General features: G+C 45.1%; 1 protein-coding gene across 2 annotated transcripts in view; it reads right to left on the reverse strand.

Moving 5' to 3' along the window:
- Positions 1 to 23,434, reverse strand: part of ABCA12 (ATP binding cassette subfamily A member 12) — a 700,854-nt gene that overhangs the window by 243,165 nt on the left and 434,255 nt on the right. For both annotated transcript variants that reach the window (XM_069615933.1, XM_069615934.1), the window contains exon 25: positions 8,454 to 8,633. In XM_069615933.1, coding sequence (XP_069472034.1) covers positions 8,454 to 8,633 — 180 coding nt within the window. The remainder of the gene's footprint in view (positions 1 to 8,453; positions 8,634 to 23,434) is intronic.

Consider the following 23,434-nt stretch of genomic DNA (forward strand, 5'->3'; position numbering starts at 1 on the left):
ATGTTTCCTCTTCTTAATGATGGGTTGGCCAGTCAAAAACAGGAATCTCTCAGGGATGGTCAGCAAGCATAGTCATATGTTTAGTTTTAGGGCTTTTTCCAGTAAACCTCTTCCAGACAAGATTCAGCAATCACTGACACATTGCACCAATAACTGACATCACTCAAAGATGTTTAGCCATCATCGATGCATCCCACCCTTTTTGGGGCTCATTTGTGTGAAGCAGTTGATATGTTTTGAAATAAATGATGGTCAAGGAGTAGCTAACTAAAAGTACTGTGCTGACATATGTTGTGGGTACAACTTTATGAGCATGATTTACAGTGTAATGCTAGCAGAAATTGTGGGCACAACTGCACGAAAGTGATTTACAATGACACTGCTGGAATATATTTTATGTACTGCTTCATAAAAGTGAGTTACAGTGGCAGTGATGGAATATATATTGGGTGCAGCTTCATGAAAGTGATTTACAGTGATAATATAACTATGTATTGTGAGTGCAACATTAAAGTAATTTACAGTATCAGTGTTGGCATAATTTGTGGCTGAGGGATCATGAAAGTGATGGACAGTGGCAATGCTGGTATATATTGTGCTCCCAATGTTCATGAAGGTAATTTAAGTGCATTGCTGGTATATAATGTGTGCACAATATCAATGTGATTTAGAGTGGCAAGTCTGGCATACATTTCGGGTGCCACATCATGAATGTTATGCTGCGGCAATGCTGATATATATTGTTCATGCAGCAAAATGTATGGGAAACAGTGGTAATGCTGGCATATATTGTGGGCGCAGCTTCATGAAAGTGATTACCAGTGGCAATGGGGACATACATTTTGAGTACAACATTAACATGAATTACAGTATGAATGCTGGCATGAGATGTGGATGCAGCATTGTGAAAATAATATGCTGTGGCAATGCGGGCATATATTGTGTGCAGGGTAACATGAAGGGGGCTTTACAGTGGCTATTCTGGCTTATAATATGTGTGCAACATAAAAGAAATTTGAACTCGCAAGCATCATAAATGTGATACACGGTGGCTATGCTGGCATACCGGCACAGGTTCAGGAAAGGGATTTACAAGGGCATTGCCTGCATATGTTGTACACACAGGCATGCTAAAAGTGTTGTAAAATATGTCTTTGTACTGCAGGGGAACTGGCCTTTACTGGATGTTTTCATGTTATCCTAGAAACCAACTGTAAATTGTATTGCTTTTAACCCATTTAACCCATTTACTCAAAGACTGTTGCTAAATGCACCATTTGAACTGTTTATTTAAAAAGTGATCCTTAGGGGGGAAATTCCCTGGGTACACGGTACATTAGTTAGGGCTTCTGCACTATGCTTGGTTATGTCTGCTAATTCAGGGAGACATTCATTCCTCTTCACTGAAAATATTGACCACTTTTCAATTCAGAAAATGACAATGCCCTAAGCAAACACAAGGAGGGAATAATTACAGATCCACTTAGGCGGATAAGAATACAAGCACATTTGCCATTAACCTGTCGCCACAGCAATAATGTGGCCACATACAATTTCATTAAAGTGACAGCTCTGAGCCAAACCCTAAAAAAGGACACATTTTCAGAGTGCTTTTCCAATCTGATTGGATGCCTCCCAACTTAATCCTTTACCTTCGCACGGCACGGCCCACAGCATCTTCTTAAGGATATCCTGCACGCCATCGATATTCCTAAGGGGATGCCTAGGGACTTTTGTCCTTTTGCACTAAAATCCTGTGACACTGACACTTGAATTGTGAAAGTAAACCGCAATCATATGCACGTTTAGAATGTGACTGCACTTCATTGTAGCTAACGCTAACTCCTTTGCACTGTTACTTTGACTCCACCTTTCGCCCTCCACTTCCCTGGCACTTTAAAAGGAAACATGTTTCTGTCTGTAGAGCTGTACAAATGGTGAATGAATGAATACATATTTTGAAAAAAATAACTGCAGACCTTTGCATGGCTAATGCCTTATAAAAACGATTTTAGGGTGACTCCAATAACACAAACAGGCAGATATTCATACAGACCCATTAGAATGCTTGATTACTTAGTTTCAGATGTCGTGAACAGGGTGAGAGGACCTGGTGAATTGTTTCATTCTTGGGGCATAAATATTTACAATGAAGTGCACAAATGACTGGGTGTAGTGAGGGATTCCCAACCAAACCATGTGGGGTCCGAGGTGGGGATTGGGGGGAGGCGGGTCCATCTGAGGATTTCTTTTCAAATAATGGGTCACATTAAAATAATCCAAAAGATGGCACACACTGATACTACAGAGGATCAATTTGAAGCACGTTTTCATGATGCCTTCGCCCACACAATATGTTGTGCTAGAAGGATGTTATACTGCACCACGTTTCAGATTGCATAAGCTTGCCAATGTATGCCAGCATTCTCGCAGTCTAAGGAGACACGTTCATGCTGTTTGTGAGATGAGATATGATAGGTTATTTATAACACGCTTAATACACAGAGGTCTCTAAGCACCGACCCGGGGATCAAACCGGTGATGATCCGTGTCATCTTGCTACGAAGGCGAGCACGGAGCCCCTGAGCTGTCCTCCCCAGGCTCGATGGACCCAGTATGCCGTTATAAGAAGACAGTACGATGCTGCTTCTGACAATATATATATCAGTATTACAACGTAAAAAAACACTCATGTTGTATTTGCCAATAATGCAACTATTAGAAGACAAGTCTATTCCAGCTGTAGCAACATATCACATTGTTTCCATGTATGCAAGTATACCCACATGAAAATGCTCATGTCTCTTTGAACATGAATCCATAAATATTGCCACTGCAAAAACACATTTCCATAAGGTCTGTGCAAATCTATACCAGTATCCGCACGTCGGAGCCCCGTGATTATTTTGTCCTTAATGCTATAATGCTGTAATTGTAAAATACCATGTAGAAGTGGCATGTGCCAATATGGGCTAGTATCCACATTCAAGAACACTCATGTTGCTCTGTCGCGGATAGCAGCAATAATACCACTGTAAGAAGCCATGTCCATTCATGTTCTGCCTATATACCCCATGATTCCCATATAGAACAGTATCCCCATCTAAGAATGCTCATATTGCTTTACCCATAATAGCAGTAACAATACCACCGAAAGAAAACATATCCATGCAGGCTGCACCAACATATCCCTGTACCTGCACATCAGAGCATTCATGCTGATTTGCACTTAATGCCATAATAATGACACTGCAAGAATCCATGTCCATGCAGCATGTGCGCATAGGGGCTAGTATCCACATTCAAGAACACTCATGTTTCCATGTCGATTCATGCTCTGCCTATATATCCCCTTATTCCCACATAGACCAGTATCCCCATCTAAGAATGCTCATATTGCTTTACCCATAATAGCAGTAACAATACCACCGAAAGAAAACATATCCATGCAGGCTGCACCAACATATCCCTGTACCTGCACATCAGAGCATTCATGCTGATTTGCACTTAATGCCATAATAATGACACTGCAAGAATCCATGTCCATGCAGCATGTGCGCATAGGGGCTAGTATCCACATTCAAGAACACTCAAGTTTCCATGTCGATTCATGCTCTGCCTATATATCCCCTTATTCCCACATAGACCAGTATCCCCACCTAAGAATGCTCATATTGCTTTACCCATAATAGCAGTAATAATACCACCGAAAGAAAACATATCCATGTAGGATGCACCAACATATCCCAGTATCCGCACATCAGAGCATTCATGGTGATTTGCACTTAATTCCATAATAATGACACTGCAAGAATCCATGTCCATGCAGCATGTGCCCACATGGGCTAGGATCCACATTCAAGAACACTCATGTTGCCATGTCCATTCATGCTCTTCTTATATATCCCATTATTCCCATATAGACTAGTATACCCATCTAATAATGCTCATATTGCTTTAACCATAATAGCAGTAATAACCCAACCAAAAGAAAACAGCCATGCAGACTGTACCAACATATCCCAGTATTCGCACATCAGAGCATTCATGTTGATTTGCACTTAATGCCATAATAATGACACTGCAAGAATATATGTCCATGCAGCATGTGCCAATATGGGCTAGTATTCACATCCAAGAACACTCATGTTGCTCTGTCCTGGATAGCAGTAATTAAACCACTGTGTAAGAAGCCATGTCCATTCATGCTCTGCCTATATATCCCATGATTCCCATATAGAACAGTATCCCCATCTAAGAATGCTCATATTGATTTACCATAATAGCAGTAACAATACCACCGAAAGAAAACATATGCATGCAGTCTGAGCCAACATATCCCCGTATCCGCACATCAGAGCATTCATGCTGATTTGCACTTAATGCCATAATAATGACACTGCAAGAATCCATGTCCATGCAGCATGTGCCAATATGGGCTAGAATCCACATTCAAGGACACTTATGTTGCTTTGTCCTTAACACCAGTAATGATGACACTGCATGAAACCCTTGCCCTTAAAATCAGTAGTAAAAATGCCAGTAAACTACCTTTTCCATAGAGCAGACAGCTTTGTTGATCTTGATATTTTGCCCGTCACCCCTCACTATTCCTAAATCCTATGGCAGCCATGGGGCTTAGGCAGCGATCTAAGTGGCTGAGCCACTGAGTGACAAAAGAAGTCCCAGAACGAGAGGGAAAAACTGGACGGATGGGCTGCGAAAGCGGGATGCGAGACAACTTGAGAGCGCTGAAAACCTCCAAGAAACCTTGCAACTCTACATCCTTGCAATATTGTTTTTTTAAAAAACGTGTATTCTTTGGGGTGGCAGTCAAAAATCATTCTTAAATGTCTGATGTATAGACTGACTGACACTGACCCAGCCCCTTCTCCATGGGCCCACCTTCTCAGATTTTAACAGTTCTTGGGAAAAGAAGAATTACACCGCAGCCATCCAAAACGCAGTGTTTCCCGAAAACCCCTGAACGTTCGGATAAGGGTCTTTCTTGCCTGTGACAAGGGAGCCTCACAAGCTGTAGCATCCTTTAAAAAAATGGATGACGGCTCCTCCCGGGGTTCGTTTCCCGAACGGAAAGCGTAAGATTAGACAAGCAGTGTGTGAGCAAAGGCACCGGCGGGGAGACTAGTATTCTGTTGATCCGCCGCTTCGGGCTACAGGCAGATGGAGCTGGCAGAGAGCTCAAGGCTGTGTTGTGCAGTTCCGTGCTTTGACTCTGGGGGGCACGCTTCTACAAGACGATAGATGGAAACCCTTCGGGGTTCAAGAAAGAAAAGAATTCTGTGCATCACTCTATTTTCGGTGTTGTACCATCCGCACATTTATAAATCTGTGCATCGCGGTACACAGAGGGTTACATAATTTCACAGCACGTTATGTAGCTGTGCACCCATTCAATGCTGTGTTACGCTGCCTAGAAGCACTGCATTTATCCATTCGTCCACCGACAGCCTTGCTGGCTACTGTATTTTATTCTGCGCATGCCATTGGCTCGTTGCCACTCCTAAGCATTCTACGGACCGTCTTGGTTCCCAACGATTTGGACTCGAACATATGAGGTGATTCTTGTAAGCAACTCCTATGTGCTCCATTAATGTTACACCTGATTCACACACTCTAAAATTGGAGCAAATCTGGGGATGCATGGAGCAGGCTACTCCTGTGGTCTCCCTTGCTACCCCTAAAAAAAAATATATTTTCTTAAGGCCCATGAGCTGTGGCCAGCAGCATGTGGCTCTTTGTTTCTGGAGTGGCTGGTTTTCTGGTAGCCATAGCTGGTAAAATAGCTCAGTGGGTAGAGCGCTTGATGATGCAATGTGTGTGCCATCTGCAGGATGCAGGTTCGACTCCCGGCAAGGTCGACTCAGCCTTTTTTCCTGCTGAGGTTGATAAATGTGTACCAACACAGGTTGAGTGATATTTTAGGTATATTTGTTCTATACGAAGTGCGTAAGTGCTATATAATAACATATTATTAACGGTTGGCGCTGGATGTCTGCTTGCATTTACAGTAATTTTGGTAATATGGGCCTATACGCACTGATATTAACAATATATATGGTGATACATTCTTGTGTGCAATGTATATCACTTTACAGTGATCCGTAACTATATTTTTCACAGTGCACTTGGAAACAATGCTACGTGATGTCACTTCCTGTTTTTTCAAGGGGTGAAAGGTTGTGTCCCATTGCTTCCCGTGACTTCACTTCAGGGTGGGGTCAGATGCCATCACTTCCTGTGATGTCATCAGAGGTCAAGGGTCGTGTGATGTCACTTCCGCTACCCCTGTCATTTTGGTGAATTGACATCCCTGGCATGGAGCATGAACGAGATGCTCACAAGCAAATCTGCTTCACAAATATGTGCTAAATAGCATCCCAGAGAAGCTCTAGGCATCTCCAGGGTTGCTCCAGGTTTTGGCTTTCTAAATCAGGAATAAGGAAGCAGGCGCACATTTCAGATGCTCACAGGCATCTTCTGATCCGATCTAGTGGAAGTCTTTGAGAATCAGTGCCATTGAATCTGTGTCACAGTCAGAATCACTAATGGAGACTGTGTAACCTCCTAACTCCTCACACATCACAGACTCGCTGTAATGTTCTGCACTGATGCTGCATTATTTGTGTTTCTATTTATTATAGACAATTACAGACAAATGGGCTTCATTATAAGTTTGGCGGTTCGGGAAAAAAGTGGTGGGTTGCTGGAGGTAAATACTCCACTTTACCTCCAACAATCAGTTGATTTATCACATGGTATGTCTGCCAATGGTAAATATGCCAAAAATCCCCAGGGAATCCCATGGAATTCAAAAATGGTGAATTGTAATCCTGTGGTAACTCCACGGGACCAAGTAGCGGTAACAGTAATTGAGTTTGGCGGTCAGATTTACCACTGGAATACCAGCAAACTCATAACGAGCCCCTAAGAGTACACTTTCAAAAACACTGCACAGAGCAGACAAACAGACAGGAGAATCCCATAAATGAGTACCCTAGATAGTAAGGGGGATAACGAGTGATACAGACAGGAAATCCATTGAGGACAGAGAAACAATGGTAAATAACTTGTGGACGACACAGACTAAGAAAAGAACACAGGTCAATTATTTATAGTCCTAACACAAGGTGTACAGAGGTAAGTACATATATGCGTTGGATTTTATATTGCTCAATCTAGCTTTGAAGTAGCCGAGTGCTGTACGACAAGATGCTACAGTAATAGGCACAATATGGATAGAATTTGAGCGATAGATTGTTAAGGGTGCTCCTGAAGAGACATGGGAGAGGATACACGGGATTACGGTCTGGGCAGGGGAAAGACAGAGTCATGGATATACCGCAAAAATGAGCTGTTGGACCAAGGGGGAAATAGCGATGCTTTATTAGCATTTGTGGGATAGGTGCTAGCCAATCACGTGGCCAGGAACATAAATTGACTCTGGCAATGAAAGCCCATGTTCCATACCAGTCACTAGCGTCTCTCTCAACAGCTAGCATTTTCTTTTCAGCTGGATGTCCCGGCCGCTCATAAGCTCCTTTGCCTGCTACCCCCCAAATATCCTGCTCCCATAAATTGGTACCCTGGCCGTCAGACCATTTACCTACTCTCCTGGTTTCCTCCACCATGATCCCCTGCTTGACAGATGCTTCAGTGCTCAACACTATTGAAATAGTAAAAGGACTCGGTACACATTCACTTTACTAATTCCAGGTGCAGCCATCTTTGTTTGTACTGGTTTAAAGGAAATTGGCACGTGCAGTGCGTGCAGAGCAGATTTTCCTTAAATACAAATTTTATTTAGCACCCTGGATTTTTGGCTGAGGTGCTAATAGCATTAATCGCTGGACAAAGTGGGCTTAACAGGCCAGTATTAGACAACGCTGGTAGGCTATTACTGGCCTAGTAAGTCCATCCACCCACACAACCCCAGGCCACTCGTGCTTTTTCACACCTTGTGTGTTACATGAATCTGCAAATTTCACTGGTACAATAATATTTTCTTATCACTGCAGGAGTCTATACACACTCATAATAGAGGTATTGCCCCAGAACATCGGAAACAAAATGGTGAATGCACGTTTACGGTGCATTCGGCATAGGTAAAAAAATACGGAATCCCAAACGGCCGAACTGGGCGAGCAGGGGTCCCCCGCATACATTAAAGGGAATGCGGGAGACAATTGAAACATTGCCAAAAAAGCTCGAGTTGCGAGATGCGAAGAAGTGGGCTTCGTAATTTTGTAGCTCGAGCTTTTCGGAAGACGTTGTTTTAACGTAGATCCAAATAGATACCGTGTTACACCTTGAAAGCCACTGCAGGTATTCGGGTAATCTCCACAAGAGGCAATACAGGAATAGGCCATCATATTGATACTCCAATACGGGTGATAAATCCCATGAACCCTCTTTCATTCTCTGCGACTTACCTGCGAAGAGTGTATTCTGCTGACGTAGCTGGGTAGCGGTGGCATCCAGGCTCTCCGTGCTGTTCGTGGACTGGAGGCGGTCGTATGAAAAGCAGTCACCCAAGTTGGCAAACAGCTTGATGAGGGGCATGATTGTCGCGAGGGTGCCCTGGTTGTCCTGCAGGAGACTGGCATACTCCTCTGTGCAAAGGGGACATTGAAATGAATATGGATCGGCGACATAGGTGCATCAAACACTTGACAGACATAGCAAGGCGCATGCGTGCAGAGCAGGAGAGTGGTCAAACCTGAGACCGGCAGGCTAAGCAGACTGGAGGGGACGTTCATCACTCATGCTTGGACCCTTGGTCTTTGTTTGATATAGTCTAACATTATATAAAGCACACGCCTGGCCGAGGACAGTGGGAGCTGGAGGGTGGGTGTGCAATAAACATATACAGAGTACAAGTATGCAAACTGAAATAAAATACATTTACAAGCTCAAAAACCCCCAGTAAAACAAGGCCAGGTTAAAAACCAATTAAACGAGCCTTTCAGAACTGGCAGGTGCTCATGTCCTAGTGCAGAACCTGATGACTCCCCTCCATCAGGACTCGAAGGACTAGGGTTCGAATGAATTGACGCGCCCCTAACCCAGGCTCGGCTGGGATTTGGAGGCGGCAGGGGAAGATACATTGGAAATGGAACTTCTGTGTTGCCCCTTCAAACCTGCTTCAATTAGGGATATTCATTTTTCCCAGTCTCTGCCCTGGCCATGATGAGTTATGATAAAGCACTTTACAAAGGACCTGTGCTTTTATATTTCTCATTGCACCTCACTGCCTTGGCGTAGATCAGTGGTATTCAATCTTTTTTATGCTGCGCCCCGCGATAAGCCCCTTGAGAGCATATATTGCTGCCGGGCATATTACATACCTGCGTATATTTTCTTTTATAAGCCGTCACCGTACTCCCTTTTTGACGAGCCTAGCGTCCTCCCTGCACAAACCTCGGGCCCCACCGTGGGGCTAGCCCCAAAGTTTGAAGAGCAGTGGCTTAGATAAAAAGATAGAGCACAGTAGTGTAAGCGTTCCCCAGAAATGGCCTCTAGCAGTGTTAGCTTGTGCGCTAGACCTCCAGTGGTTTACACGGTTCATGTTGTAGCATTCAAGCAGTGTGAACTTCTTTCAGAAATACACTGTCAGCACTACAGGACCCCCAGCACTGTCCTGCTAGTTCTATAGGACTCTACCCACATGGTCTTCCTCGTTATGCCCTGTCACTGCTGCAGGACTCCGCCCATGTGAGCCCCAGCAGTGTGCGCTGCCTCCAGCAGTGACTTTTAGTCAATAGGACCCCAATGGTGCCCTGTGCGTGCAGTGGCACCCTAGAAGTATGGACCCTTCGAGCAGTGATCCGTTTGTCGGCAGGGTCTGATAGGTTTGAACTTCACCCAGCAATGTCCTATCACTGCCATAAGACTTAATCAGTTCTAGGTTTTTCCAGCAGTCTCCTCTCATAGCCAAAGGACCCTAGCAGTGTACGCCTATTTCAGAAATCCAGTGTCAGTTCTATAGAATTATTCAAGTTTCCTCCAGCACTGCTTGGTAAAGGGCCACAGGCTGCCAGCAGTGTGAGGTTCCTCCAGCAGTGCCCTGTGAGTCAGTGGCGTGTCCTGACTCTTCTGACTGGGGTGTCCCAAGTGGGGCACTGGTTTAGGCAGGGGTGGTATGAAGTACGAGCACGCACACACATATAATGATCATAGTTTAGAATAACGCGGTAGCACCCGGGGTGGCCAATCAGATTCCAGGAGTAGCACGTGCCACCCCAGGCCACTCCCTGGACACACCACTGCTGTCAGAGTCAACTGATTCTAGTAGTGTGGGGTCCCTGGAAGTGTACTGTCATGCTACAGGATCGCAGCAGTGCACTGTTAGTGCACTATGGCCCCAGCAGTTTGTGCCCCCTCCAGCAGGGCTCAGTCACTGATATGCAACCCAGCAGCCTGTTTTGTGCCGTGAGGATAGCTAAGGGCCAACGCGCTTGTCTTGGAAGCAAAACAACACATAGCAACACAGGTTCGAAACGCGGTCGCGCGCTTAGAAACTGGTCTCCGGTATTAAGAGCGTCATAAAAGAACAATTATAATCAGTGTGAATCTCACCGAGACAGTGCACTCTATAGCCCAGAGCAGTGCCAGGGGTTTGACTGGGAGGATTCTAACACTGCCAGTGCCCTATATCACTGACTGGGCACTGCTGGCAGAAGCTCACATTGCCTGGAGTATTTAGATAATTATAAGATAAGTGCACAAAGTGAAGACGATCAGGTTTTGACTCAACACCCACCTTAACAGATCAGGGGCGTAGGAGGCACTCAAAATCTGGGAGGACTGGGGACACCTTTGAGACTTTGCTTCAGGCGCATTCCAATCTGTCATAGGGATGCTCCAGGGCTACGTTCTGAAGCGTTAAAACCCCTTTACACATATGTGCTGTTAGATTTATCATAAGCAAGAACACCAAATATTGGCAGTTTTAAAAACACTGATACACTTAAAATCAGTTGTAGATGTCTCAGCTATGGCACAAAATTTAAAGATGATTGTAATTATTATCAAAACAGAAATAAAGTGTGCGTGCACTGCTAAAATAAATGTTCGTGCATTTGGAATCTAGCAACAGGGATCTTAAGCAAACACAGTTCTCTAAATTTCTTTGCAGATCTCGATGTAGTTGTAGTGAGGGGGATGTGATATTGTTATAGTGTTCAACTGATGTGCTGGACTTGAAGACATTTGAATGAGGTTCCTCCAAATCAGGAAATAAAGTTCAGAGATATGTTTCTGCACTGCTGGACTCCTGTAACATTGGGCATAAGGGGGAGAAGCCTACGGTTGTCTCCAAAAAACAATTTTAGATTCAACAATCAAATAACCCAGATGCGTTTCCTTTCTTAATGTACCTTTGGAGCTACTGCTACACAAACTACATTGGAACCTTATATCACTCAGTATGTCTGTTTGCCCTCACAGACATATCCTGTAGGTGTGTGTGTGTGTGGATAAAGTGGGATGAATATGTGTTGTGCTAGGACAGAGTGAGTTGCAGGGAGATATGTGTGGAGTGCTCTGCTGGAAAATTGTGTGTGTGCACAGTGCAGGTCTGAGGGTGGTGTGTGCACAGATCCTTGGGGATGAGTGCTGTTTGTTTAGTACTCAGGCAGTGCGTGGGTGTCTGTGCAGTGCTGGGCTGGTGATGTGTGCATGCCGGTTAGTGCTGAGGCCATTTGAAGCAGTGCTGTGTGTGTAATCAATGCTGCGGCATTTTGTGTGTGCAGTCTTGGGGCAGTATGTGCGTGCATTTCTGGGGAAGTGCGTTCATCGTGGTGTGGTTAGTGTGTCTTTTTTCACTTCAACAAAGTGGTGGGGACAATGTGTGTGGTGGTGAGGTTGATTTGTGTGTACAGTACAATACTGTGGGCAGGGTGTGAGCAAGTGTGCAGTAAAAGAACCCATACGTGAGTGCTGGAGACAGTGTGTCAGTGTGTGCAGAGCAGTTTTGGGGATGTAAGACTGCATGAAGTTTGGGGATGGTATGAGCACAGTGCGGGAGGAAGTGTGTGAAGAGCAGGGCTGGGGTGGTGTCCGTTCATTCATTGTGTGGATGAAGCAAATGTAGAGCAGTGTTGGGGCTGTGTGCATGTGTGTAGTGGAGTGCAGTGGATGGTGTGAGTCTAGAGCAGTGTCGGTGTGCAGTGCAGTGGGGCGGTGTGTATGAATTGTGCTTGGCAGTGAGTGTGCAGTGCAGTGGGGAGGTGTTTAGGCACAGTGCTAGGTGGTGCAGGTGTGCCATGGAGTATGGTGTATGTGCAGTGCATGGGTTGGTGTATACACAAAGCTGGGGAGATTTGTGTATGTGGTTAGGGGCTTGCGTTAGCTGGTGTTGGGGTTTAGCGAATGTGCAATGCTATGATCTCACTGATCAGTTCTGGCAGGTTAATTGCCAAAGCACACTTGAGCAAATGCTGTAACTGCTTCATGCTTTATAGTTAAAGGAGGTCCATAATGGCGAACACATCTCAGAACACATTTCCTTTCAATTTACCCAACAGATCAAAAAGAAAAGCCTTTCTCACACTTTTTAAAGAAGTTTTGCTGTGTCAACTTGTAGCCAACATGTATTCAAAATATTACATTGTTTTTTATCACTTCCTGACACAATCATGCAGCGTCTTATGTCTTGATCACGTTCAGTAGGATGAAAGTCTAAGTTGGCTCTGATGAGATGGGATGCAGCTGGTGCATCAACCCACTAAGCTATTTTACCACCTATATCATGTCAACGTAGTAAATGTCCAGCAAAATTGCACAAGCACACATTTACATGTGTTTATGGGCCACTGAAGAATCTGGGTCAGTATGGCAAGTAGCTCTGGGGCAGGGGCAGCTGGAAATGTATTGAGACTGATGGGGATTTTCAGCATGCTTGTTGGGAGCCTCCTTTGTCTTACAACTAGTAGAAACAGCCAGAGGTGCACGTGGGGTGCTTAAATTATAACAAAGTTAAAAGAATGCAGTGAGGTGGTTAATAGCTGCATATTATCACAGGGAAGGCAGCCAGCAGGGGATGAAACACTAAAAGTCCCCTAAAACGCTATTAATTGCTCGTTGGCAGTAGGCTGCTAATGATGGGGCATTCTTATTAAACAGACAACAAAGTGCTAAGAGCATTTCTAGAGACTGCCAGAAGGAGGCTGGCGGTCTGCAATGTGCACGCTGTGCACATTTAATGTCCCAAATTAAATGGTTTTGTTTCTGTTTCATAAGTCTTCCAACCCAGGGCACTTGCTCCTGGCCCCCAAAGCTCCATGGCACATTTCAACTGGAAATGTGTAAAGGTTCTGATGCCAGGCTTGCTCTGTGGTGAGTGGCGAAGTCAGCAGGCGGCAGATCTCCTCCAGGGGCAGACAAGTACGTCCAGAAAGAAATCGGACCAGGAAGTAGCGTTTCCAGGGCCAGGGACTGAAAAGCTCCTTCAGCTCAGGTTGGGAAACTGCAGCTCAGCCAAGACTCCTTTTGTTCAGGTGGTGAATGAGGTTATACTCAAGCATCTGTCTTTGATCTGTGCTTTCATTCTGTACCTGGGCTGTGATTTGCAGAGGTTTTGCCCTCCCAACCAAAAAGGTTAGGAAAAGACTCCTCTCATGTAAGAATGGTATGTTCCGGAAGCAACTGTCACATCTTCTCCCTGTGGCAAACTGTGAAATATCAATTTTGCAACAGATTTCTGGTCAGGCCCTCAGCATGTACTGCTAATAAAGCACCCTCTTTCTTAAAGTGTGACGTTTTAGTAACCTGCTGGTACAAAGGCACATGTCTCCTCTCCAACCCATCACATACAAATTTAACCAGTATGTGTTTAACATGAGAGCAATTGTCACCTTGCTAAATCTAAATAAAGAAATGTAACAGTAAATGGGGAAGGCCAATCTGAAATCATTTGTCACTCCAAAGATGTGCCCGCCTGTGCTTTTGTCACAGATCAGTGGATATGGGAGGGACGAGGAGGGATACAATTACTTTTATTTGCTTTTAGTACATTACATAATTGCAGCCATTCTATTTGAATATTAATATCTTTTAAACTCTGAATCATACAAATACCATTAAAATCTTGTCACTATCTTTGAAAAGATGCTCTGAAGAATGCCTTTGATTTCTCGGATTTGCCCTCCAGCCTCATACTGGGAGGTGGGCGAGGGTGTGACAGCATCCAGCTAGGCGTCCCCACTCATCCCCTACTCCACAGACCAGTGACCTTAATGGGAAATTCAAATGAAGTTAAGCATGGTCTGTTTACATTTCTAGCACTTGGTAAAAGAAAGGGAAGTTTCTAAACAGAAAGCCATGCTTCCAGATTGGACAAATAAACAACCTTTCTTTTCACTTGCTCCAGATTCTGTGGGGGGTAAATCATAATGTATCCCTCTGCTTAAAATGGGGGGGGGGTTATGCCCCCTGTCCCATCTATTTCCTATGTCCATGATTGTAATAGAGAGGATTGAGAGTGATCTTTTGTTGAGTCTTCAGTTTTGCACCTATGATACTTGATCTTTGCTATTCAGACGAAGCTGTGCTAAAGCTGGGAAACACACAGAGATTGTCTGCAAAAGCAAACACGAGATGGTCAAATTGGATGTGCATCAGGGTATTTTGGGAGGCAGAAAGAATAGCCTGCGTTATTTGTGTGGACAGTGTTTCTAATGCAAGTGTTCTGAAAACTTGGTGGATCCAGTCGGTATATTATGGTACAATTGCGCCCTCTCCTGGCTCTATAGGATTATCAGAGAGTGGCACTTTGCCTTGATAATATTTTTCATTTTGTCTACATGACACTTAACAAACATCCATTCAGGACAGGTAGTAAGCGTGTCTGAGAGAATAAACCTTCTTTTAGAAACTGAAGTACCGATGGTGGGCTCTAGGTTCATCCTGGGTAATGCTAAAATGGTACATGTGTCCAAAGCAAACAAAGTCTGGATGGTCAGAAGGTGTATGTTAGCTAAAAACAAATTATTCTATGTGCTTGGAAATCAGATCAGTGTTTCCACATCGAGGATTGGATCCACAGTGGCACAACATAAAACTCCTGGACATTGCATTTTTCTATTGCACGTATAAACGTGTAATAGATTTTCATCTTAAGCTTCCTTCCTCTTCCTCCTCTCCCTCCTCTCTCATTCCCGACTGTCTGACAGCTATTCAGGCATGGTGCGCTACTAATGATCTCTGCCTTAACGCCAGCTAGACTGAGACCCTTCTCATTGGCACTCAATACCCTCCTTCCCACCTACACTCTGGCTGCCCTTATTGTGCCCCCTCCCCTCACCCTTGTGTGAGGCTAAAAACCTGGGTGTCATCTTTGACTCCTCCCTCTCTCTCCTTCTCTCCTCATATTGCTGGCCTTGCCAAGAAGGCCAATTATCAGCTTTACCTCATTAGAGGCATTCTCTCTTGTCTCACCTTCCCCCTTAAACACAATGTCTCTAGCGTTCCGGTTCTCTCAAGGCTTGACTACTCTTCCTAAATCTACCTCTCTCCTCCCTTGAACTAATCCAGAATAGGACTGCAAGACTTATCCTTGGACTCAACCCAGGGACCGCATTTCTCCAGCCCTAACATCTCTCCACTGGCTCCCAGTGGTCTCAAGGATCAAATTCAAGACCCTTTGCATCATCCACAAGGCCTTATGAGGCCTGGGACTTCACTGCATCCAACTCTCTCTCCCTAACACCCCCCTGCTCTAACTCTCTGCATATCAGACGTTTCTCCAAGCAGAGAGTGTGGGGTAGATCTCTCTCTCTTCGGCAGGAGCCTCTCTGTGGAACAGCCTCCCTGCTTCTCCCCACTTGAACCGGATTTCCTTAAATTATGGAAGCTTCTCAAGACCTTCCATTTCTCCTCCTCCTTCACCCCCTCCCCCTGCTAGTTTTCTCCTATTGCTGTGACTGGTTGCCTGTGTACCCTTATGAGTCTTACTGGGGTCAGGCCATCCTTCAACCAGTCCTCCCCTGCACCAACTTGCCCTCAGGCCCCCTTCCCTGACTAGCCTTCTGAGGCCGTTCCACCCCTGCCCTGGCACGTGTCACTACCCCCTGGTTTTGCCCCTGGCACTTGCCCAGCCCTGGCCCGCTCCCTCCAGCAATTCCCCCTTTCCACCCTATCCATCCCTTCCTCCTGATCTTCCCCCTCCCCCTGCACTTTTTACTGCACTTGCACGATCCGAATGTCACAAGGCCTCGTAGGAACGTTATTGCTGTATTCTCCTCTGCCCTCCGCACCCCCCACATCTTTTGTCTTGTGGCGCCTGGAAACACTTTCTTCTGCATAAGCGCCATACAAATGTTGAATAAATAAAATTAAAATTTAAATCTGTTCAGAATTGTACTCAGACCACATGGTGCAGCTGAGGCCTATGTAAAGGTGCTATTCAACTCACTGTCCAGCACAGGACAGTCTCTGAACATTTATTTATGCATTTGTATAGGGCAGTTTCTCGGCAATGTGGTGCCCAGAGCAATCTGCTAAAATGAGACCTAGCATGCGTGCAAAGCTCCCTTCTGCACTGCTAACTCTCCCCCACCATACAACCACGTCCTAGCGCATTACTTCTCATCAATCTCCCCCATCTCTCTCCCAGGAGTTGCCTTCCTGTGTTCCCTTCTTTGCAGTTAATCTGCCAACCATCATCCACTACAAAGCTCCTCATTTTCTTTGCTTACCCATGCCCTCCTTGCTGTACATGTTTCCTTCCCTTCATCTCTCTCGCTTTGTCAACTCACCGCTCTTTCCGGCCTCCTTCTACTACACGTTTTCCAATTCTGCAGCATTCTCTCCCTCTTTCTCTCTGTCTATTTGTCTTTGTTCCACTCTCGGTTCCTTTTGTTGTTCGCTCAATCCCATGATTTCCTTTGCTCTGATCCCCTTTCCTTCAGCCATCTTTCATATGTGACTCTTGCTTCTCTCCCTCACTCTTTTCCCCCTTTCTCTTTTCTGCCTTTTTTCTTCTTCACGTTTTGTATTTGTGTTCACCTTCTGGCTGTATTTATGTTCTTTGTACTTCCTTCTGGTCTGTAGCCTCATCCTGTCTTTCACACCTTGTTTCTCCCATTCTCTCTCTAACCTCCCTTGGCCCCCTTCCCTTGTCCCCTTCTCTTGTCCCTTTGCTTTCTCTTTAGTTTTCTCTTTAGTTGTATTTGGCATAACTTGCCCATTTAGATCTGCCTCAGTCTTGGCACATCTCACCCTGGGGGGCTACTGGTCGTATGTTGGCCAAGCATTGTCATGCACCCACCTAAGGTAAGGTACATTTACACTGACAAAGAGGTGCTACTGTTTTGCTTGGTACATGAACAAAGGCTAACCTGGTACATGTGGCAGGGGCATGGGCTGAAAGAGAAACTGACATGCCACTGCAGTCTACTGTCCTCTGCTGCTGTCAGGATTACTATGGTAATTTGATATAAACTTCAGTGTTAGGGCTGATTCACACCTGCCTTTGGAATGTTGCTTCCAACTCCTCGCCCTAGGCAGCTGCATCGCTGGCCCGCCCCTCGAATCGGCCCGGCATAGCTGGTCCTATCATGGAGGATCACACAAGTCCCCTAACATATTTTTATGGGGGGCACCATCTACTAAACAGCATGTTTCCCTTGGTCTTGTATTTTATCCCGGGCAACCCCTGCCCCTAAATGTGAAGGGTGCTAGGCTTAGATTATTAAAGACTTGGCATTAAAATCTGGGCACTGTATTTCAACTGATGGTGGCCCACTCAAAGATATTTTCGTTACTGAAGTTTGACATGCACAAATGTAAGACTACTGACGTAGAAACAGCACTGAGATACATTCTAGTAAACATGTTCTGTAGCGGGTCCTTGTCTGGGAAGATGAAAGCCACATTTGCACCTCTTTTCTTTCAGAGTGACTGGTCATGGTGGCTGGTGATGAGATGTGTGCAACTAACTCTCTGCCCCCTCTCTCTCTATCTATCTATCTCTCAGAAACATATTTCAACCCAGAACATACAGTCTGCATCGGGAATTATAAGGTCTACTGACAGGCCAGTACATGAAAACGGCATCATCTATTGTCCCATCCCTATGCTCCTTTCAGAGGCAGACATACCCCAGACGACCAGCAGATTTCCTTTGCTTCAATACTAGACTTTCTCAAGTGTCCAAATTACTTCTGACGTGCCTGGTCCAGGATAGGACCTGTCTATACTGAAGAAAGATTTGCATGAGTGCAGGTGCAATTAGCAGGAGGACAAAAACTGCTCTACTGCAAAAAAAATATTTCACTGTATTTGTTCACCAGGGTCCTAATTTTAGTAGCACTATTTTGAAATTTGCCTTGATGCAAAAATGAATAGAATTTTTGCAGTAGGTTCGTCTTTGCCATAGTGGTAATTGCACCTGCACTGATGCGCACTGACACTTACGTTGTCCACGCCTGGCCTCTCCCTGCTACTCCACTGACATTGCCCACATATGCAGATCACAATGCAAGTTATCAGTGCCCAGTTTACAGGCTTTTACTGGACAGCATACCAGGGGTCTGCAACCTGCGGCTCACTAGATGTTCAGGACTATACGGCCTCATTATGAGTTTGGTGGTATCTCAGCGTTACCACCAAACTGAATTACTGTTACCGCCACTTGGTCTAGGGGAATTACAGCCAGATTACAAGCGATGGTAGACGGTGTTAGTTCCCATTATTGGAGTCCATTGGTCTCTCATGGCATTTTAGCAGAATTACCGCTGGTGGTAATTCTGACGATCTAGCTATTTTTTTGTGGAAAGGTGGCAGATTTACCTCCAGCTCTTAGACTGAGATAAATCCCCCACCTCTCGCCAAACTCATAGTATGGTGGTGCGTTAATGCAGTAGTTACTGCACGACCATACTCAAAGGGTTTGGATACTCGTAATGAGCATGTATGTGCCCCATGGCGACACAACAAACTCTAGATACTATTCGGGCACTTTTTATTAGTGAGTATGTCCATTGAAATAAACATACATCTCAAAGTTTAGCTTGAATTGGTTGTGACTGGTGGGTGCAGCAGGGTTGTGGGCACTACAAGAACACAGTCTGCAGACCACTACAGAACCTACAGGCACAGACTCTTTTGTTTAAGTGACTGATCGCATTGGAACCTTATAAGGCTCAATAATGCTATGGCCATAAGAGCTGGAATTAAATTAATCCAATAATAATACATAGGAGGTGAGATAAATTGCTGTATCACTTTTAAACAAATACTGGATCACGGAAATGTATCAAATTATTCCTGTAGAACGGACCTGCTAATTTTGTTTAGATAGGTAGGTGTGACAATCACGCTCTAAGTGAAGTAAGAGAATCTGAAATCACCTATTTAATACCTAGGATAGGGGTTTGCAACCTTTGGCTCTCCAGTTGTTTTGGACTATGAGTTCCATCATCCCTCACCATTAACTTGGTTGGCTAGGGCTGATGGTAGTTGTGGTCCAAAACATCTGGCGAGCCAAAGTTTGCAGACACCTGACCTAGGAGGAGACCTGGATCTTACAATATGCATTAGAGCACACTTAGGCAAGATCTTAGCCCTATCTCAGCTACGAAGGAGCCATATAAAAAGTTCTGCCTCTATGTTAAAAAAGGACACTCTTGTAGGGCCTGAAGAAACATATTTTGTGTGATTATTATTTGCATTTGTAGTGTGAAACACATGCAGGCCATTTTTTCTATTAAATTGTTTTGGAATACTATGGCAATTGTGTTTGCAAATTTGCTTCGTAAATTAGAATTGCACCTGTAGCATATTATATATTCTTCACAAGGACACTATTGATGCTAAACTTGATTTGTTTCACAGTGGTGTTGCTAGGTCTGGAGAAGATCCGGGGCTACGCTAATGTAGGCACTCGGGGCTAGCTAGCCTTTTGATTGTAGCGTCTGAGCTTCTATCCGGGGCTACAACCAATGACCCTGGGTTATAACCTCCTCAGCCCCACCCCCCCCCCATTGACGCCTCTGTGTTTATGCTTTTTCAAAAAAGAAGGAACATACTCACTGATAAACAGTGTTCAAATAGCCTCAAAAGTTTGTTGTGCTGTAACAAATTGTTGTTTGGCCATCGAATTGGGTTGGCACTATTGGCCTACAATATAATCAAGATGAAAACAAGTTCCCTAGGTCCACCAAACTATGAACCAACTTCTCTCTCTCTACTTCCGCTCACCAGTTTCTTGCCCAACATGTCCTACACTTGCTGCATCAGACACCGGTGCACGCCTGAGCGATAAGATGACCACGATCAGCACAAAGCACTGGTACGACTGCTCGAGGTTTAGAAAGCACGCCAGTTAAATACCAGGGCTTATAATTGCTATTTCGCTGCTCGTCAGGATATTTCCTGAGTGAATGTGTTTGTGGGACTTTTAATAATGCTCATGTAATTTTTAGGTGCTTTAACCTTTTGCCGAAACCCTTCTTATTGGATGTCTCTATTCCAGTCTTATTTCTTCTCTATGTGCGCGGCACGTGACCCACTGAACATATGTGCTTGGGGAAACTGCAGTACTGCAGAGATAACCGTTAAGGCTGCTCGAGGTTTAGAAAGCATGCTAGTTAAATACTGGGGTTTACACTTTTCGCTGCTCGTTAGGTTTATCCAGAGTGAATGTGTTTGTGGGACTTTTATTGATGCTCATGTAAGTTTTAGGTGTTTTAACTTTTTGCCGAAACACTTCTTATTGGAAGTCTCTCTTCCAGTTTTATTTCCTCTGTCCATGCACCGCATGTGACCCACTGCACATATGTGCTTGGGGAAACGGCAGTGCAGTGGATGGGCACAGCAGGCTCGGCTTGAACATGCCGAAGTCGCGCTTAAGGCAAGCCTGTCTGTGACCGTCCGGGCCCCTGTGGGCCTCGGGGCCCCTCCTATTTCAATGACTGACACGGCCAGGCAAGGTTATTCGTAGGAGACACTTTGCAGCCTGGCTCCACTGGCGACCTGCTGACCGGCTACGTGGTACCATTCTCTGGAGCATAACAGGGCGCTAATTGTGTCAGACTGTTCCTTGCTCTATGGCTTTCTTTGTAACACCTGCTTATTCTAGTCCACCATAAATTGGGCATCTACGAGCTTCTGGAGACTCAGTCCCCAGAACTCCTGTGTGTAACAGAGACGTGGCTGTCGGATGGCTCAGCCCCATATCTTTATCATGCTCTTCCTGATCAGTTCACCATTTTGCATGCCGACTGTGCCTCTGAGCACCCGGGAGGCGGGGTGGTGCTAATTTTCAAGAACCAGCTTCAGTGCTCAGTGGTTACGCTCCAGCAGAAGATTAAAATGGAGCATCTGTTTGCGCGGCTGTCTTTTTCCCCTACTGTCACACATTATTTTCTCATTGTTTACCGTCCACCGCACTTTGGTTCTGCTTTTCCCAACGACTTTGCTAATGTTGCTGCAGCTTTGCATCAATTGGAATCTGTGGCCGGATGATCCTTCAGACAGTCATGCTGCTAATCTACTTAATCTCCTCTCTGACCTTCATCTGTCCCAACTGGTGTCAGGTCCAACTCACCTACAGGGCCACACCCCCGATTTAATTTTCACAGAGGCTAACAGCGTTGCCGTTCATAATGCTTTTCCGTTAGTCTGGTCAGACCCTTCTGGTGTCCTCTTAATGCTTATGACCTCCGGCTCCAGTGTGCCGGCCAGCCCGAAGTGTTGGTCTTTCCACTCTTGGAGTCAAGTAGATGTAGCCTGTTTGGCCAGCTTGATTAAGACCCATTTTGCGGCTGCTGCACCAAGTCTTGTGTGGACCCGCTATCAGCTTTCTACTCAGCCCTTACCCTAGCAGCCGCCGACCTTGCCCCTGTCAGGCAGCTCAAGAGACTTCAGAAGGTGTCGGTCCATGGGTTACTGAACATCTGCGCTCTCTTAAACTTTTTTATGAACTCGCGAAGCGCAAGTGGCTCCGGGATTATTCAGAGTCTGACAAATCTCTTTTGAAAGCTCAATAGCTTGTGCATCATCAAGCTATTAAGGAAGCAAAAGCTGATTTCTTCTGTAAGCGTATTAGTGAAGCGCAAAGTCACTCAAAATAACTTCTTGCCATACTGCAGGAGCTGTCTCTGCCCACCATGAGTACACCTAAGGTGTTGGTTTCACAAGTCCTCTTTGACCTGCTCTCTGACTTCTTGTCCAAAAGATTGTGAGGATCCGCATGGATATTCTAGCTTCCAATGATGCTCAGACGCCCCTCTCTCTGTGCTGCCGTCTCTTTCTTCTTCTATTGACTCCTCTTATGTTTCTTTCCCTATGGCCGAGGAGGCTCAAGTTCTTCAGGATATTAGGCTACTTAAATCTGCTTCTCCCTTTGATCCAGTGGTATCAGGTAATATTATCCCCACAAATAATATGGCCATATATATGGTTCCCCGAAAGGCCATAGGTGCATTATTTGTGGGGATAATTTATGGGGGAAATAGGAGCGAGGGTTGTGGGGGTGTCCGCCGCTCCCTTTAAAATAATATGGGGGCTGCAGGGAATCTCCCGCAGGTTCCCTGGGTTAATATCGCCGCAAGCAAATGGCGCAATTCTTATATGGTGATATTTTTGTGGGGATGTTAACACATGGAACCGACCAAGTCCCCCTTTGAGTCATGAAATCCATTGGTCCAGGGCTTCCAGAGCTGCTTACTGGCCTGGATAACGATTCACTACAGACTTGTACCATTCCAGGGTTCCTAAAGCATGCACTGGTTAACCCCTTGCTCACAAAGCCTTCTTTGGACTCTGCTGTACCCAAAAACGTATGCCCTGTCTCACTGCTGCGGTCCTTGATGAAGGTTCTTGAGTCTATTGTGATGCCCCAATTGAGAGATTACGTGGAGTCCCAGCTTATCTTGGACCCTACTCAATCTGGTGCTCACCCCCTTATGAGAAGTGAGGCAGTCAGCGCTCCAGATACGATTTGGAAGTGGGAGTATTTTACTCCCTATTTTTTAAAAAGTTGGGAGTAAAACTATTTTTAGGGAGTAAAAATGTAAGTCCAATTTCCAATGGGAGTATTTGATAAGCGAGTAAAATTATGTTGTAAATGGAAAATAGATCAGTTTTTTAAAATACATCTTTCTTTGCACCTAGTTAATAATGCACATTAGAAGACGCAGGTGTACCTTTTTCAATCAAGCACTAACAGTAGTTTCTTTGTGTGGGACTACATGCACTACTGGTCCAAACGTGTCCTTAGAGCTGTGTGGGTGAGAGCAGGGGCACAAGGTTCTACGTGTCCATTTCCTGCTTTTTATTGGGAGTATTTTCACTCCCTATTTTAATAATTTGAGAGTATTTGTCTATTTTTAGGGAGTAAAAGTGGGCGCTACATCCCTTATCTGTAGGGCTGGAGGCAGTACTGATCTCTCACTGATCCTCGATCATG

Source organism: Ambystoma mexicanum, chromosome 9 (genome assembly GCF_040938575.1).
Source record: "Ambystoma mexicanum isolate Mex_15411 chromosome 9, UKY_AmexF1_1, whole genome shotgun sequence".
NCBI lineage: Eukaryota > Metazoa > Chordata > Amphibia > Caudata > Ambystomatidae > Ambystoma > Ambystoma mexicanum.